Source organism: Cystoisospora suis (assembly GCF_002600585.1).
Source record: "Cystoisospora suis strain Wien I chromosome Unknown contig_6618, whole genome shotgun sequence".
NCBI classification, from domain to species: Eukaryota; Apicomplexa; class Conoidasida; order Eucoccidiorida; family Sarcocystidae; genus Cystoisospora; species Cystoisospora suis.
In genome coordinates, this window is record NW_027159405.1 from 7,311 (window position 1) to 20,922 (window position 13,612).

Consider the following 13,612-nt stretch of genomic DNA (forward strand, 5'->3'; position numbering starts at 1 on the left):
GTGTACTGTCATACAGAGAGAAATGTCTGTCCCTTTGCTGGTGTTCAGATGCACGCGCGGCAGCGGCAGCGACAAGCAAACGAGTGAAGAGGGCGCGGGCCGTCACTGCTGGTGTATTAGGAGCTGTTGCGCTGGCCTCGGGTGGCTTAGCCTACGGAGGATATCGAACCGACAGTAGCCTCTCCGCGTTCACGACACCGAAGCTTGGGCGTATGAATAAAGAGTTTTCTAGGGGAATAAAAGCTGAGGGCGTTACTAACCCGGTTTTTTTAAAGTTTGCTGACAGTGTGCATCCCGAGAATATGGGTATGGCTTTGTCGAATCTGTCGTCCTCGCGCCGGAGTCTTGAAGGGGCTTTCAATGATGTTACCGGCGTGAGGAGAGGTTCTGCGGCTCTCCTGATGAGAGGAGCCGGGACGTACGGCCTCGCCGCGGCTGCAGTGGCGGCCCTTGCTTCCTTGCCGCTTTTTTTGGCAGAGGCGGGTGTTCGAGCTGGAAAGAGCGGGTACAACAACGCCGCGCTTAGGAGCCATGTTCGTAAAACGGTCCAAAAAGAACGCGTGGATCGTCCAGGTGGTAGTGAGGAGACATTCCTCTTTCTTATCACATAATGGCGTGATGTATTAAGTGAATTCCTGCCTAGCAGCGCGTCGGAGGTGTGTGCTTGGAGGCAGGGGGGACGAACGAAGTGTATTTTGTGGGCCAGTGACCATCAGTTCAAAACGAACAGGTGGCAGGGTTTTCTTTCTTTTATACACAGGGTGGCTGTGTGATGTAGTTGAAAACCTCAATTGACCGCTTGAATGATGAGAGGGCGTAGTTGGTTACTGTGATGATGTTGTGGTGTTTGGAGCTAAGTCGGCTTCTTTCAAGTTCTGCGTGCATGTACATAGGAGGATGGGTGAACATGGAAGTCGGCCTTTCTTTCAGCTTCGTGTTGCCAGGCTGGTAAGATGAGATTGTTTATCGTTATTATGTGACCGTGTAAAACAGAGTCGATGTCCAGGCTAGGCTTGAAGTTCGGGAGATGCAGTTCTTTCTCAGTAGTAGCAGCAATTCATTATTCGGACGGCTACTGGTGTTCGTGCTCTGGTCTGAGCCATCGTGGTTGTCTCAAGGCCTTCCGGATTTACCAACTACTCAACAACTTCAGCGTACAATGATCTTATCAGAGTGTACACTGCTGCAGTTCGTAAGCAGTATCGACCGGCCAGTGATACGCACCTTTGTCAACGGTTTCGGTTCCTGTGGTCATCGTGTAGCAGCACCGGACTGACGCGTCTTCAGGTAGATGTGTCTTCGTGAACCAGCAGGTCAATCTCGGAGAGCTCGCAACTTGTTGTCCTGTCCAGTGGTTGGTACGGGACACTATGGTCGGTGCGTTCTGTACTGCGCAATGACTTGCGTCCGTGACTGTGCAGTTATTTGTGCATCGTTCAGTCATGGCCCGTTCCGGTTCGACTTGTGTCTAGAAACCGCTTCAGGAGACGTCAACTAAAAAAAAAATCGAAAATCGCCCGCAAAATCGCTGCCCTGAGGTATTATCCCTTTCCCCTGAGCGCAATACTCCGACCACCTAAGAAAGCGATCTTGAGAATCGCCATCACCGATAGCGGCAACACTGCCCCTGCCGAGGCAGTTTCTTCTACGGCAGGATGGCGAGTCTTGGACTGCTGTTCACTGCGAAGTACGTGACCGGCTGCGCCTGGAGTTACATTCTGAAGCATCAGATTAGCTCGTCTGTGACGACTACACGAAGCAGATGACCGAGAAAATCATACACGTTGAACCTACACATGCTCTCAGATCATGACACGTCAGTGACGGCGGATCCCGGAACGCTCTCCTGGATAAGTAGCGTAAAGAGACGCAGTTTACGCGCGTCGCCCGAGTTTCGCGCGTCGTTATTCTCCTCGATAAGTTTGCTTCTCGGCGTGCGCATTTTAACCGTCCGACACGTATGGCTATACGTGTTTTTCACGAAGCTGAGTGATTACGGGACGCGGGTTATCTGGCCCCCATGAGAAGCTACTCGGCCTCCGTTCAGTCGGGGTTTCAGTTTGGGGGACTCGTTGCGCCCCCTCCTGTGAGGCTGTCCCTGCCCTTTTAGACCAGTGCCGTAACACAATCAAGATGGAAGGTTCGGTTTTGAAACCCTCGCTTCTTTGCACCAGTATTCTGCTCTACCTTGCGCTTGTCTGTTTGCCAGCCAGCTGGGCTGCTTTGGATGCCGGCGGTTCTACGACAGCAGTGGATGGGGGGTCTCATTCAGAACGTGGTACTGATGGCTTTGCAGCTGCACGTGGACGCCGACTGTCAGCAAAGGCTGCCACAAACTCTACCGCGTTTTCGGAATGCAATAGCACCTCTGCTTCTCCTCTTCCTCCACAGGGGGCCTACCGTTTCGTATTCACCAGCCGAGAGGCTCTCCAGGAGCTCGGCGTTTCGCTCGATTCGTCGGACGGCAGACTTGTCAAGCCTGTTTTCAAGAACAGTGTTTCAGTCCCCCCTGTGACGGAAGGCCTGGAAAACAGCAAAGTCAAGGTAGAGGAGAACCGGCTAAAAACGAAAGGGTTTTCTCTAGCATCTCCGGCGTATATTTCTCTAGCGCCATTCCAGATGCTACAAGCGCCAGTTGTATGTGGAGCGTGCAAAGGTAGGTTCGTAGGTTTTTCGGTTTGTGCGCTCGGCGTCAGAAGGATTGGTAGGGGGTGGGATGGTAGCTGCCCGTTGGCGAGGCGCACGTTGCCAGTTTCTGTGCACGTGTTTCTGCATGTCCTCGTGTCCTTCTCGACATCACATCCACGCCCTCGTTACGACTCTTGACATACGCGCTTTTCTCTTGTTTTCGTTGTGTTCCTGACAGGCCCAGGATACTTCTTTGTTCGCGTGGATTCAATCCGGAAGGCTTCCAATGGCGGCACAGTCTACGAGTTTGTCGGCGTTGCGCATCCCAGCGGGAAGGAACTTGGGATAGCTGTCTCGGTGTTTGCCAGTTCGCTGGTTATCCTTGGTACCTCAGCAGTGGCGAAAGGCTCCATGGCGTCACTGATATGCACGGGCCCCGGTCAAGCCCCGCTTCTGTTGCCGGATCCTCTGTCGTCTGCGGATGAAGCGCCGTGTATGTCAACACAACACCTCAGTTTGCAGGCTTCTTTGATGCAGCCTTCGGCCGTTGCCTTAGTTTGCGGGGTTCTTTAATGCAGCCTTCAGCTGTTGCCTTACTGCTCTGAGTTCAGAGGCAGGCACCCCGGGAGAAGCTTTCGAGTTCTGCCATACACCGGCTGTACCTGTGTGCGCACTCAAAGCTTTTTCTAGTGTCTTCTGAAGTGGAATCACGGAGTTTAAATGGTCGAGCTTTGGGTTCTTTACCGCTTCGGAGGTTTCACAAATGTGTTTACACTTATCGTATTACGTACGGCTTCTGTATTACGGTTTATATTGAATTTATGTCTACAGCCTACCGCTCCGGGCCATTTAAGGAGAAGGTTGAGGTAGCGCATGCTGAAGTCCTGCAGGGTCCTTCCCCCAAGGACTCCATTTTGAAGGCGAGGCTAGTTTTTCACAATGGTGCCTCCGCAGTTGAGCATGTATTGCCAGAGTCGGTGAGCGGGCTTTTCTTCGGCAAGCTCGCAGGCCCACCTCTGGCTGAAGGTGCTTATGTAGTCTCGTCACTTCGAGCAAATCCCCAATGCACACTCGAACGACAGGAGGAAAGTGGTCCGGTCGTCCTGTCGTGTAACGCCTGGGACGAGCTGAAGCAAAGACTTGGTAAGCGAGGACGGTAGCGGTGTCTGGTGGGCTCCCTGTACTTCGGCTAGTCGAACCGGTTTTGGTTGCAGTCGATGCTGATGGTCCGCCCAGAGGTTGCGTTTCATGTTGCAAGTGTAGCCCTGACGCGCTTTTGCTCCGTCGCTCTCTGATTTGCTGCCGCAAGTGAGGGTGGTGGAATTGTGAGGCGGGGGCTTCCCTGGCGATGAAGTGAAAACACGGCGTGGCGGTAGAGTTGCTTTTGTTGAGCAAGAGGAGTGATTGCTGTGTTATCACGGGGAGGTTGTTCTGCTCGGCACACAACCCATCACACGGGTAGCTCAGAAAGCTTCCATGTTTGTGCTACGGTACAGGTTCGCGAGTGTCGGCAGACCGGCACCGAAAACGAATGCGTCGGAGTGTTCTAATTGCTGGTGCTGTTATCGGAGGTCTTGCATTGGCTTCGGGAGGTGTGCTGTACGCGGGTTGGCACAAGCGAGATCTCTCGAAGGCCAAGCTGGCGCGGGAAAATGGAAACTTCAGCCGTCTTTTTTCACAGCTCATAGAAAAGCAGGGTGTGGAGGTCGAGTTTTGGCCGGAATTTTTTGATTCCCTCAATCCAGCAAATGTCATTCAAGCGGGCAACAATGTCCTGGGCAGAAACAAGTTCATGGAAGTTCCCCGGGACCAACACGGCGACATTCGCAGTGGCTCGCTGACACATTTAATGAGAGGAGGAGGGATGTATGGTATTGCCGCAGCGCAGACTTTAGGGGCGCTAACTCTGTACACTTTTCTTGCGGAGCGTTCGGTTCGTAATCGAATACAAAGACACAACGAGTCGATGATAAAGAAGAATCTTCGCAAGGGCATGCGGAACGTCTGTAAACCCGCGTCTTCTTGTGTTAGTTCCAGTGGTGGCCTTGGTACAAGTAAGGAAACAATTGTCTTTCTTGTTATATGAGATGTTGGTCGTTTCGTTTAGGGGCGTCTGACTCCGGGGGGAAAACGGACTCTGGCGTAGTAGTATTGCCCACTCGTAGTACGTGTCACAGGCACACACGGACACGAGAAGAGAAGTGAAGAAAAGGAAGCTTCACTCTTTCATTTTTGTACCTTGTTGGTATATACATTGATCTGTCTATATATATATATATGCAGTCCTCCGGGAGGAGGCCGTTGTTTTCAAGACAGCGACAAGATACCTGGTATAATATTGTATTGTCTTGGTTCACAAGATCTTTGTAAGAGGACCCCAGCCGGTGTAACGACTGTGCTTGAAGGGTTAGGCTCTTTCGTTGAGAGAGACGGACGGATCAAATCATTCGGTGTAAGATTCATCTGCTGTCCTACCACTACTACTATCACCCTGTTGTCGCGGGTTGGATTTCCGCGCTCTATCACTAATTCGCGGGGTGTGTGCGATGCGCCTGTCGCCAGTGAGTTGCTTTTTTTCATGAAAAGTGGTCGACTGGAAACGCGCTTCTCTCTCGTGAGGAGGAAGACGAAGTGACCCAGCATCGGAGAAAAGGTTGTCGTGTGTCCATCCGATACTGCTGGTACCCGGGATGTGACCCAATTTTGATGTTCTTACCCACTACTACTCAGGACAATCGTGACGGGTTAGGGGACCTTTGAACGTTCGCTCTTTTCATCAAGTGTGAGATTGCAGAGGAAGGATGAAAGCGACTATGTCGCGTGTTGGTGGTGGTAGTAGTGTCGAGTCAGTAAACACCGGCGGCTTCATTTCTACTAGAAAATCTGTTTTGTTTTGTGAAAGGACTCCCATCGTTGCGTAATTTAGTGAAAGCGGACGCACTCTCTTTTCAGGTATTCTCTCTCCTTCAAATTCCCTTCCAAAGCTGTTTTGCGTAACTCTTACTACGCACCTCGGGAGAAATCATCATTATGAATTCTCCAAGTCATGGATGGATGGATCGACCGACGTGGCTACTACTGCTGCTATCACGCCCCGTTTGAACAACTGTCTGCGTGGAGTATCTCCACTTTTTCTTTCTTTTTGAAGGCTTCGCTTTTGCAGTTGAGACAGGGGCACATCTACAGAGAGACAGACCGCGTGTCAGTTGCAGAAGTCTCAAGAGGTGAAGTGGAAGGAGTTCAAGCAGCAGGCTCCGCCGTGTGTAGTGTTTTCACGGGTCTATCTCACAGTAGACAGCTGTAAGTGCAAGGTAGGGACACATAAACACATCTAGACATTCACTGAAGAAGAAACGGTGAGACCATCAGCATTCGGAGAACAAAAGCTTCAACAAGCACTCACTCAGTGTAACCATCAGGATCACTAACTCTTCAGTTCATCGTCAATCTCTTCGTTGGCGCCTTCCTCACTGCCCCGGAATCCCACCCATAGCACTGACATGATCATTATGGGAAAGAAAACTAAGATCTTCCTCGTCTTGTCTTACTTCACTCTTCATGTCTTCTTGTGATGACCATCGACTTCAACTTCTCCCCTCTTTCACGATCGTCATCTTTCTTTCTTCCTTTTTCTTCTTACTAGGACGGCTCCTGTTTCTTTCTTTTTCATTAGTCCTCTTAGACATGCACAGCGGCCACCACCGAATCAGGTTGTCCCCCCTCAGCTCCTTCTCCGTATATATCGGTGGGTCTCCCGCCCGCCGAGTTTCTCTCTTGGGCTTCTTCATCTATTTCACTCGCACACACCCACTCTCTACTTTCTCCTTTGCATGTTCGTAGCTTGTTTCTGTTGCTTAGGGATCTGAACCTTTTGTGCTGGGCCAGTCTGACGAGGAGGACGGGTACCGCTAGCTGGCTTCTTCTTCGCTTTCTCCTTCGCGTCTTTCACCGCTGCCGTGGTTTTCGCCTAAAGCACAAGAAGAAAAACAACGAAGAAGCCAACGGCGTGGTGACGCCACAGGGGGTGGATAATAGAAGATAATGATGTACATGACCACTAGACACACACACATCATCATGAGAGACAGGGGAGGGGAGGGGCTGACTTTAAACGACACCACTTCTCTCTATGGCGGACTTGTCAAAAGAGAGAATCGAAACAGGGAAAGTAGGAGGTAGATAGATAGAGGATAGATACCTAGAGAAATTAGTAGGTAGACTAGGGATGGCATCACATAAAGATAGATGAGAAACACGAAAGAACAGAAGGAAGATCTGCAAAATACTCGATGGAAAGAAAGACTTCAACAGAACACGCCCTCGTTTGAATCGTGACTTATGCGATATCTGCTTGCACTAATCATATCATCCTAGCAAGCACGTGGATTAGAAAGATACTACAACCCTGGCTGTTCCCCTCTTCCTGGGCGTGGGGATCTTATCATCCAATGAAATAGCGAGAACAACAATGTATTGAATACACACATAAACCACTTGATGATGCTATATCTCGATGCGCTTCGAGTTTTCAACGAAGCAGCATACACAACATCTATCCTCGGGTGTCTGTACACATGTAAGGATGTACTTAATAGGCGTCTATGTAGAAAGGTATTTGTATTTCTGGCTCTATCTATCTTTCTCTCTCCATTCTCTGTCGGAAGTTCACCTTGGAGGCATCAGGTTTCTGCGCGCGCGTTCTTTTGATATCTTCAAGAGAAAGACCAACTATAGCCTTCTGAACGGTCTTCGTCGACTTCCTTGTACGGCGCTTCGAGACTGCGTCCTTCCCGCCCTTCTTGTTCATGCGTCTCCATACCTGACAGACGATTTTTGTAGTGGATGTACAGAAGAAAACATCGCAACAAGGATGACGATGGCTATCCCAACTTACAGACACACACATCGCAGGAAAGGGTTCACGCCCCGACCCCGTGTTTCTCTCTCACCCTGATAGGCGACATAACACAGGGGCACCCCTCTCATACCAAAAAGAGAAAGAAACCTTTCTTTTGTCGAGCTTGGGCAATCGATTCAAGGAATTCTCTCAACACGTCAACTGTCCAATTGATATGAGATCTTGTCAGACGATGAATGTACTTAGGAGAGAGTTTTCGCTCTATGCAGGTAGACAGGCAAATGGTGTATCCTCCCTCTATCACCTCCTGATGTATATACACCTCAACATATCTCTCTACAACACCATTAAACTGAACCTTTTTTGCTTATCGTCTTCACGCTCTGCCAAGTAAATGCCATACATAGAGACGTACTACCTATACCCATATATATCCCCATATGTATATATGTATATACTCAACGAGAGCGATACACTCAGATATACACATCTACCCACAAACCTATCCATGTGTATATATACATATAGACTAAGGTGCTGCATGGATCATCGATCCATACATACGTGTCACCTATCTGCGGGATAGGACATACATCTTCACGCATCTACACATATATCGAGGTCTACACATGTCTCTCGTACCAGAGTCCAATGAAGCTTGACAGGCTTGATCCTCTGCTTGAAGAGACTCGCTTCCTTGCGATGAATGAAGGTATGGACCTTCCCGTCACGTGCGACAAATCGTTGGCCCCGACCAGGATAGATACGATACTCCGAGAAGGAGCAAAGGTCTGTCTTGATCGTCGTCTTGACACCTGACATTTTCAACTTTAAGAAAAAATAAAGGAAAGGAAAAAGAGGAAGATGAAGAAGAGGTGAAAAGAAGAAGGAAGAAGATCTGAGAAGGAAAGAAAGAGGATGAGTGACTTACAGATGTTAGGGGTAGTAGGTTCGAGGAAGACCTGAGAAGACAGGGAGAAAGACGAGAGAAAAGACGATGAGAAGGACAAGGAAAGAGAGAGTTGAGAGAGAGAAAACAATGTGTATCAATAGAAGAAGGAAATGAGGGCGAAGGGCAGGAGACAAATCATGCAGAGAAATACGTAAGAAGAGATGGGGCAGATGATGCTCGGAGAATTACGGACAAAGACAGACAGACACAGGGATAGGGAGGAATCGGGAGATATATACATCGATGGAAAGATGTGGTTCAGTAGGGAGGGAGGCTTCATAGGGGTCAAGACACGAAAGAAAGAAAGGTGAAGAAAAAGAAGACTTTCTTCAATATAAAGATTTAGAAAATGAATGGAGGAGACACATCAACGAGACAACGTCGACTGTTTAGGGCCCACGCCTACGCTCTTCCTCTGACACGATCTCCAGAGAGCTATAGACACACAGACATGCCATCATCCCCCTACACATCTATCTTGAATCTATCTATCTATATATACATGTATACAGTCGACTTTTTCCATAGCTTCTGCCTGTCTGTGTAGGAGTGATCCTTCCGTCTAGTTACCTACCCATGCATGGGGGAGCTACCAGGCAGATAAGTCAGTTACGTTCTGTGACAAAGAGGAGACACTCCATAGACAACTGGCCAATACAGGATCTTCTGTGGCGTCCCTTCTTGTAAAGATAGACACAGACACAGCTAGCTCGTGTCTAGTCAGCTACACGAAGATGATGGCCATGCAAGAAGGAAGGATATGAAATGACGTGTAGAGCATGAAGATAGATTGACGACGAAAATTTCTGGCACTCCTCTTTTCTTCTGTAATTAGTCCTACTTTAATTCTCTCAAGAGAAAAGAATCCCTTGATGAATCGATGTACCATACACACCAGAACATATAGGATACACAGGCAGAAACCGACACATAGAGCTAGACCTCCCTACCTCACAGCCACCCTTTACTACACTTAAAAGCCTTCCCTCTCTCTGTTAGTCTCTATCTACGTATCGTTATCTATCTTTTTGTCTACATAGGAGAAAGGTAGAAGCAAGAAAGACGGGAGAGAAGAGAGAGATGATGTGTCTCCTTAAATGACGTGGAAGAAGACGAAGGAAAGACTGAGGGGAGAGGCAGAAAGAAAAGAAGTGTCTGCGATTACATGCGTTTGGGTCTTTCGAAACGGAGAAAAGAATGGAGAAAAGGAGAGAATGAAGGAAACCTCTCAACACCACCATGAAGGAAGAAAGCACAGAGAGAGAGAAATCTTTTCTCCTTATCTTCTTGATAAAGAGGAAAGAAAGAGAGAGAGATCACATAGCGTTATCAATCATCGCGTATCATCCATTGCCCCTCACTAGTCAGGCGACGGAAGTTTTCTTCTCTCTTTCTGGTGAAGCTTTCCTCCTCTCTTCTTCAGCATAAATGAACGAAGAATAACACAACAGTGTGTCTAGTTAGCACGTTCTTTCTTTCTTTTCATAGGGTGTAGAGAAAAAGAGGGAAACGATGAAAGAAAAAGCACGACGATCGCTATCGACGGCAACTCTTCTTATCCCCCGCTCCCTCCTTCCCTCACTGCTTTCTTTCTTCTCTTCACAGTTTGCCCACGGTTTCACTTTCTTTCTCAAAGAAGAATCCTTCTTTTCTTTACGACTTACCAGAGACAGTCGGAGACCCGACCCCAACAGAAAAATCAACCGAAAGGAAGATGACAACTACAGGACCGCGGCGGCAGCGATGAAAGAAGGAACCCCCTCTTCTTCTTCCTCCTTGTTTCTTTTCACCCTCTCCTCTCCTAAGCTTTTCTTCTCTCGCCAGCGTTTCTTCATCTTCTCTTTCCCCCCCCTCTGTCCCCTCAAAGTGATCCATGATAGTTTACGGTGGATCGGTGGTCGATCCTACCACCGATCCACCAGCATAGACCACCGCTCACTTTTCGGAACGTTCGATAAGGATCATATTAGACATTATAGGACCTAAAATACTGAATAGAGCTCCAGCAACGAGGTACCTCCCATCTTAATTACGGTTCTACTACTACTACTACGACTCCTCCAACTACGAGTACTACTACTGATACTCCTACGACTGTCCCTACTACTACGACTATTCGTACGACTACTTTCTCTTCTCCCCTAGACCCTTTCTCTTCATCTCTCTTCCACCGATCAGAACTGGTGCAACTCTCCCTCTGTTCCTCTTCTTTATTCTTCCCCCCCCTCCTCCAGGGGTGCCTCCTCCCTTCTCTTTTTCTCCCCGCATGATGACCGACCCATCACTCGATCACGCCTAACACGGCCACTACCATCCTCACCTCTATTATCGATCTTTTCAACGCCAACCCGCGACAAATCAGTCATGGATACCATGATCCTCTTCGAAGAAGCTAACGGAAGAAGAAAGAAGACGGAGAAGAGTACGCAAAAGATTTGCCTCTCTCGCCCTTCTCCCCTCTGATCCGCCGTCACATGTCTCACACGGGAGAAGGATCACCGCCACGGACAGCCAAGGGGGAAAGCAATTTAAGCAAAACAGAGGAAGGACGAATAATTGCACGAGTCTGATAGACTTCTCTTCTTGACCCATCATGTAGCTGGTCTTTTAGGTAGCATAAAATAAACGTTGCAGGACTAATGGAAGGAGCTGAGACAACATTAAGACGGGGTGGGGGTTCTGTTTGATCCTCCTCCCTAGGCTACTCCAGCTGCTTTCTGTTGAGAGGCGCTGCCCCTTCTCGCAGGGAACTTCTCTGCAGAACAACGTGTATTTCAATCTTGAGTCTTCGGCTTTACCTATCGAGATACTATCCGCCTATCTATCTGTTAACAGATCTATCTATCTATCTTCATTATTGTCATTCGCGTCAAGATTCTTTCACCCGTCTGAGTCGAAGAGATAGTTCAATCTAGGTAGATCTAGACCATAGAACGTTAAAGGTGGATGATACCTACGAAGATATGAAGGCTCCTCCTCTATGAAGCAAGATGGAGAGGAAGGCAAGGCATTCTAGACAACTGCCTATCCGTTTCTTATTCTTCCTACTCTTCTCTTTATTTCTTATTCTCCTTACTCTTCTCTTTTACTCATACCGAGTAATGCAGAGACAGAGATATATATAGAGATAGATAGATCTGAAACAGGTGATTAGGTGTGTGACGTAGACAGATCGAATCTTTTACGAGGAGCATGAAGAGAGAGAGAAAGAGAGACCCTCATTAAGAGAAGGTGAAACAGAAACTCCATCTTCTCTCTTCTTCTTCTTCCCTGTCATCTCTCCCCCTTGTATATCTACGTGCGGTCATGGGTTTGTTCCATGCTCCTTTTTCACTCCTTCTTTCTCTGTGTGGATGTCCCTATGTATCTATGAATATGTATGCACCCGTTGTATAATATACATACATATATATCTCTATATATGTACTCTATGAAAGTTTTAAGTGCGTATATTTTTGTGTCTCTTTGATCTTGTTTTGCTCGTCTTTTATCCCGTTCGAGAGAAAATAAAGATGCTGAAGCTAAAGAACATCCCCCCCCCCTCTTAGAATGTCCCTCCTGCCCTGCTGCTATTGCTCCTCTGTATTCATGCGCTTTACAAAAGAAGAAGAAACACCCCCCCCCTCCTCCTCCTTCTTCTCCTCTTCCTCTACTATCTTTAGCTACATGACTATTCTTTAGGAATCTAGTTGGATTCGATTCTCAACTGTAAATTATGACTCTTACTATAGCTACTCCTACTCCTCATAAGCATCATGACAAGAATAGGAAGAACATAACGACTCCTAGTAGGAGTAGAAGTAGTTGGAGTGGAGATTTGAAATAGAAGAGAGTAAAGAGAGAGAGAGAGGGCCACGGTAACTATGCAAACCACCTGTAAGAGAGAAAGGAAGAAGAAAAGCTACGAACGCAAGAGAAGCAACTCCCTTGCTCTCTGTCTCTCCAGCTCTATCTCTTGAGTGACGGAGAGAAGAAGGACAAGATTCGACTCTTCTTCCTACTCATCTTTCTCCCTTTTTTCTGTCTTTCTCTCTTTCTTTCCATGAAAACAAAGAAGAAGAAGCTGAAAATATCTTTCTCCGTCTTTATCTTCTTCTTCTTCTTTATCATACAGAAGCGAAGTGAAGGACATGAAGGGAGAGAGAAAGAAGAGGAAGAAGAACATAAAGACGAGCAAGTGGATGAACAAAGAAAAGAAGAAAAAGAAGAGACACAAAGAGAGAGAGAGAAGATGTGAAAGTTAAGGAGAGGCGGAGTCGGTAGATAGAAATTCAATTGATTAACGGGTTCAATGAATGGAGGTTTCTGCCTCTTTCTTTCTCTCTCTCTCTCTCTCCTCCGTTCTTTCTTTTCTTTGTTTTCCCAAGAAAGAAAGAAAGGAGAGAAAAAGAGAACAAGAAAAGAAAATAGACAAAGAAAGATAGATACGGAGATGAAAAGTGTAACTGAGAAAAGAGAGAAGAAGACCAAGAAAAAGAATAAGCAGACTGGTAGATGATACACATATCTTACCTCTACCTCTTCCTTTCTTTGGTGTATATACACCCCCCCTCACTCTCCATTCACTTCACATGAAAAAGACTAGCCATGACAATTGAAACAAGTTAATTTATCTCTCTCTCCCGCAAGACAAAAACCTTCTTTACATCTCTCTTTCTCTCTCTTTCTGTTTCACTCCTTCTTTCTTGCTTTCTTTCTTACTCCTTCCTTCCTTCCTTCCTCTTCTTCCTCTTGTTGATCTCCCTCTTGCCCGCCTCTTTCTTTTTCTTCTTCTTTTGCTTCTTCTACCTCGCCAACTCGATCACCTCTTTCTTTTCTTCTTTCTCTTTTCCTATCAAACTTTTCTCTCGTGTTTATTTTTTGACGATTTGCACGACGTCTTCATCGATAAGTTCGTGATCTTTTCCGACCTTCTGCGGGTTATGTTTGACACTCCTTCCCCAGACAATTGCATGCTTAAATTCCTCCAGTAAAGACTTGTGAATGCGAACGCAGAAGTCTTCCACACGCCGAAAACGGGAGTTTAGAATGACCGGCGCATTGTAGTCAGGAATCTGTCCCTTAGGCTTCGTATACACTCGAACTAAATCCAAATACAGCCAAATCTTTTCTAGCAGACCATCCAAATTCCACTGCAGACACATACAAGCAGACAAAAAGAAGAAGAATGAAGA

At 47.4% G+C, this 13,612-nt stretch overlaps 3 protein-coding genes across 3 annotated transcripts in view; 2 read left to right on the forward strand and 1 right to left on the reverse strand.

The window, feature by feature from the left end:
- The window catches only part of CSUI_010065 (uncharacterized protein), a 3,417-nt gene extending 2,082 nt beyond the window's left edge, over positions 1-1,335 (forward strand). The window contains exon 4 of the mRNA XM_068070171.1: positions 49-1,335. Within this exon, the coding sequence (XP_067917851.1) occupies positions 49-611 (563 nt within the window). The 3' untranslated portion in view covers positions 612-1,335. The remainder of the gene's footprint in view (positions 1-48) is intronic.
- Positions 1,336-2,791: 1,456 nt separating this feature from the next.
- On the forward strand, positions 2,792-4,959 carry CSUI_010066 (uncharacterized protein). Its single transcript, XM_068070172.1, has 3 exons — positions 2,792-3,121; positions 3,460-3,771; positions 4,125-4,959. Exons 1-3 carry the CDS (start codon positions 3,040-3,042, stop codon positions 4,712-4,714), a joined length of 984 nt encoding a protein of 327 aa, XP_067917852.1. The 5' UTR covers positions 2,792-3,039; the 3' UTR covers positions 4,715-4,959.
- Positions 4,960-5,762: 803 nt separating this feature from the next.
- Positions 5,763-8,534, reverse strand: CSUI_010067 (60s ribosomal protein). The gene is made up of 4 exons (XM_068070173.1): positions 8,418-8,534; positions 8,129-8,314; positions 7,298-7,447; positions 5,763-6,595 (listed from the first exon to the last, which is right to left on the reverse strand). The coding sequence occupies exons 2-4, from the start codon at positions 8,306-8,308 to the stop codon at positions 6,443-6,445; spliced, it is 483 nt and encodes a 160-aa protein (XP_067917853.1). The 5' UTR covers positions 8,309-8,314; positions 8,418-8,534; the 3' UTR covers positions 5,763-6,442.
- Positions 8,535-13,612: the final 5,078 nt, after the last annotated feature.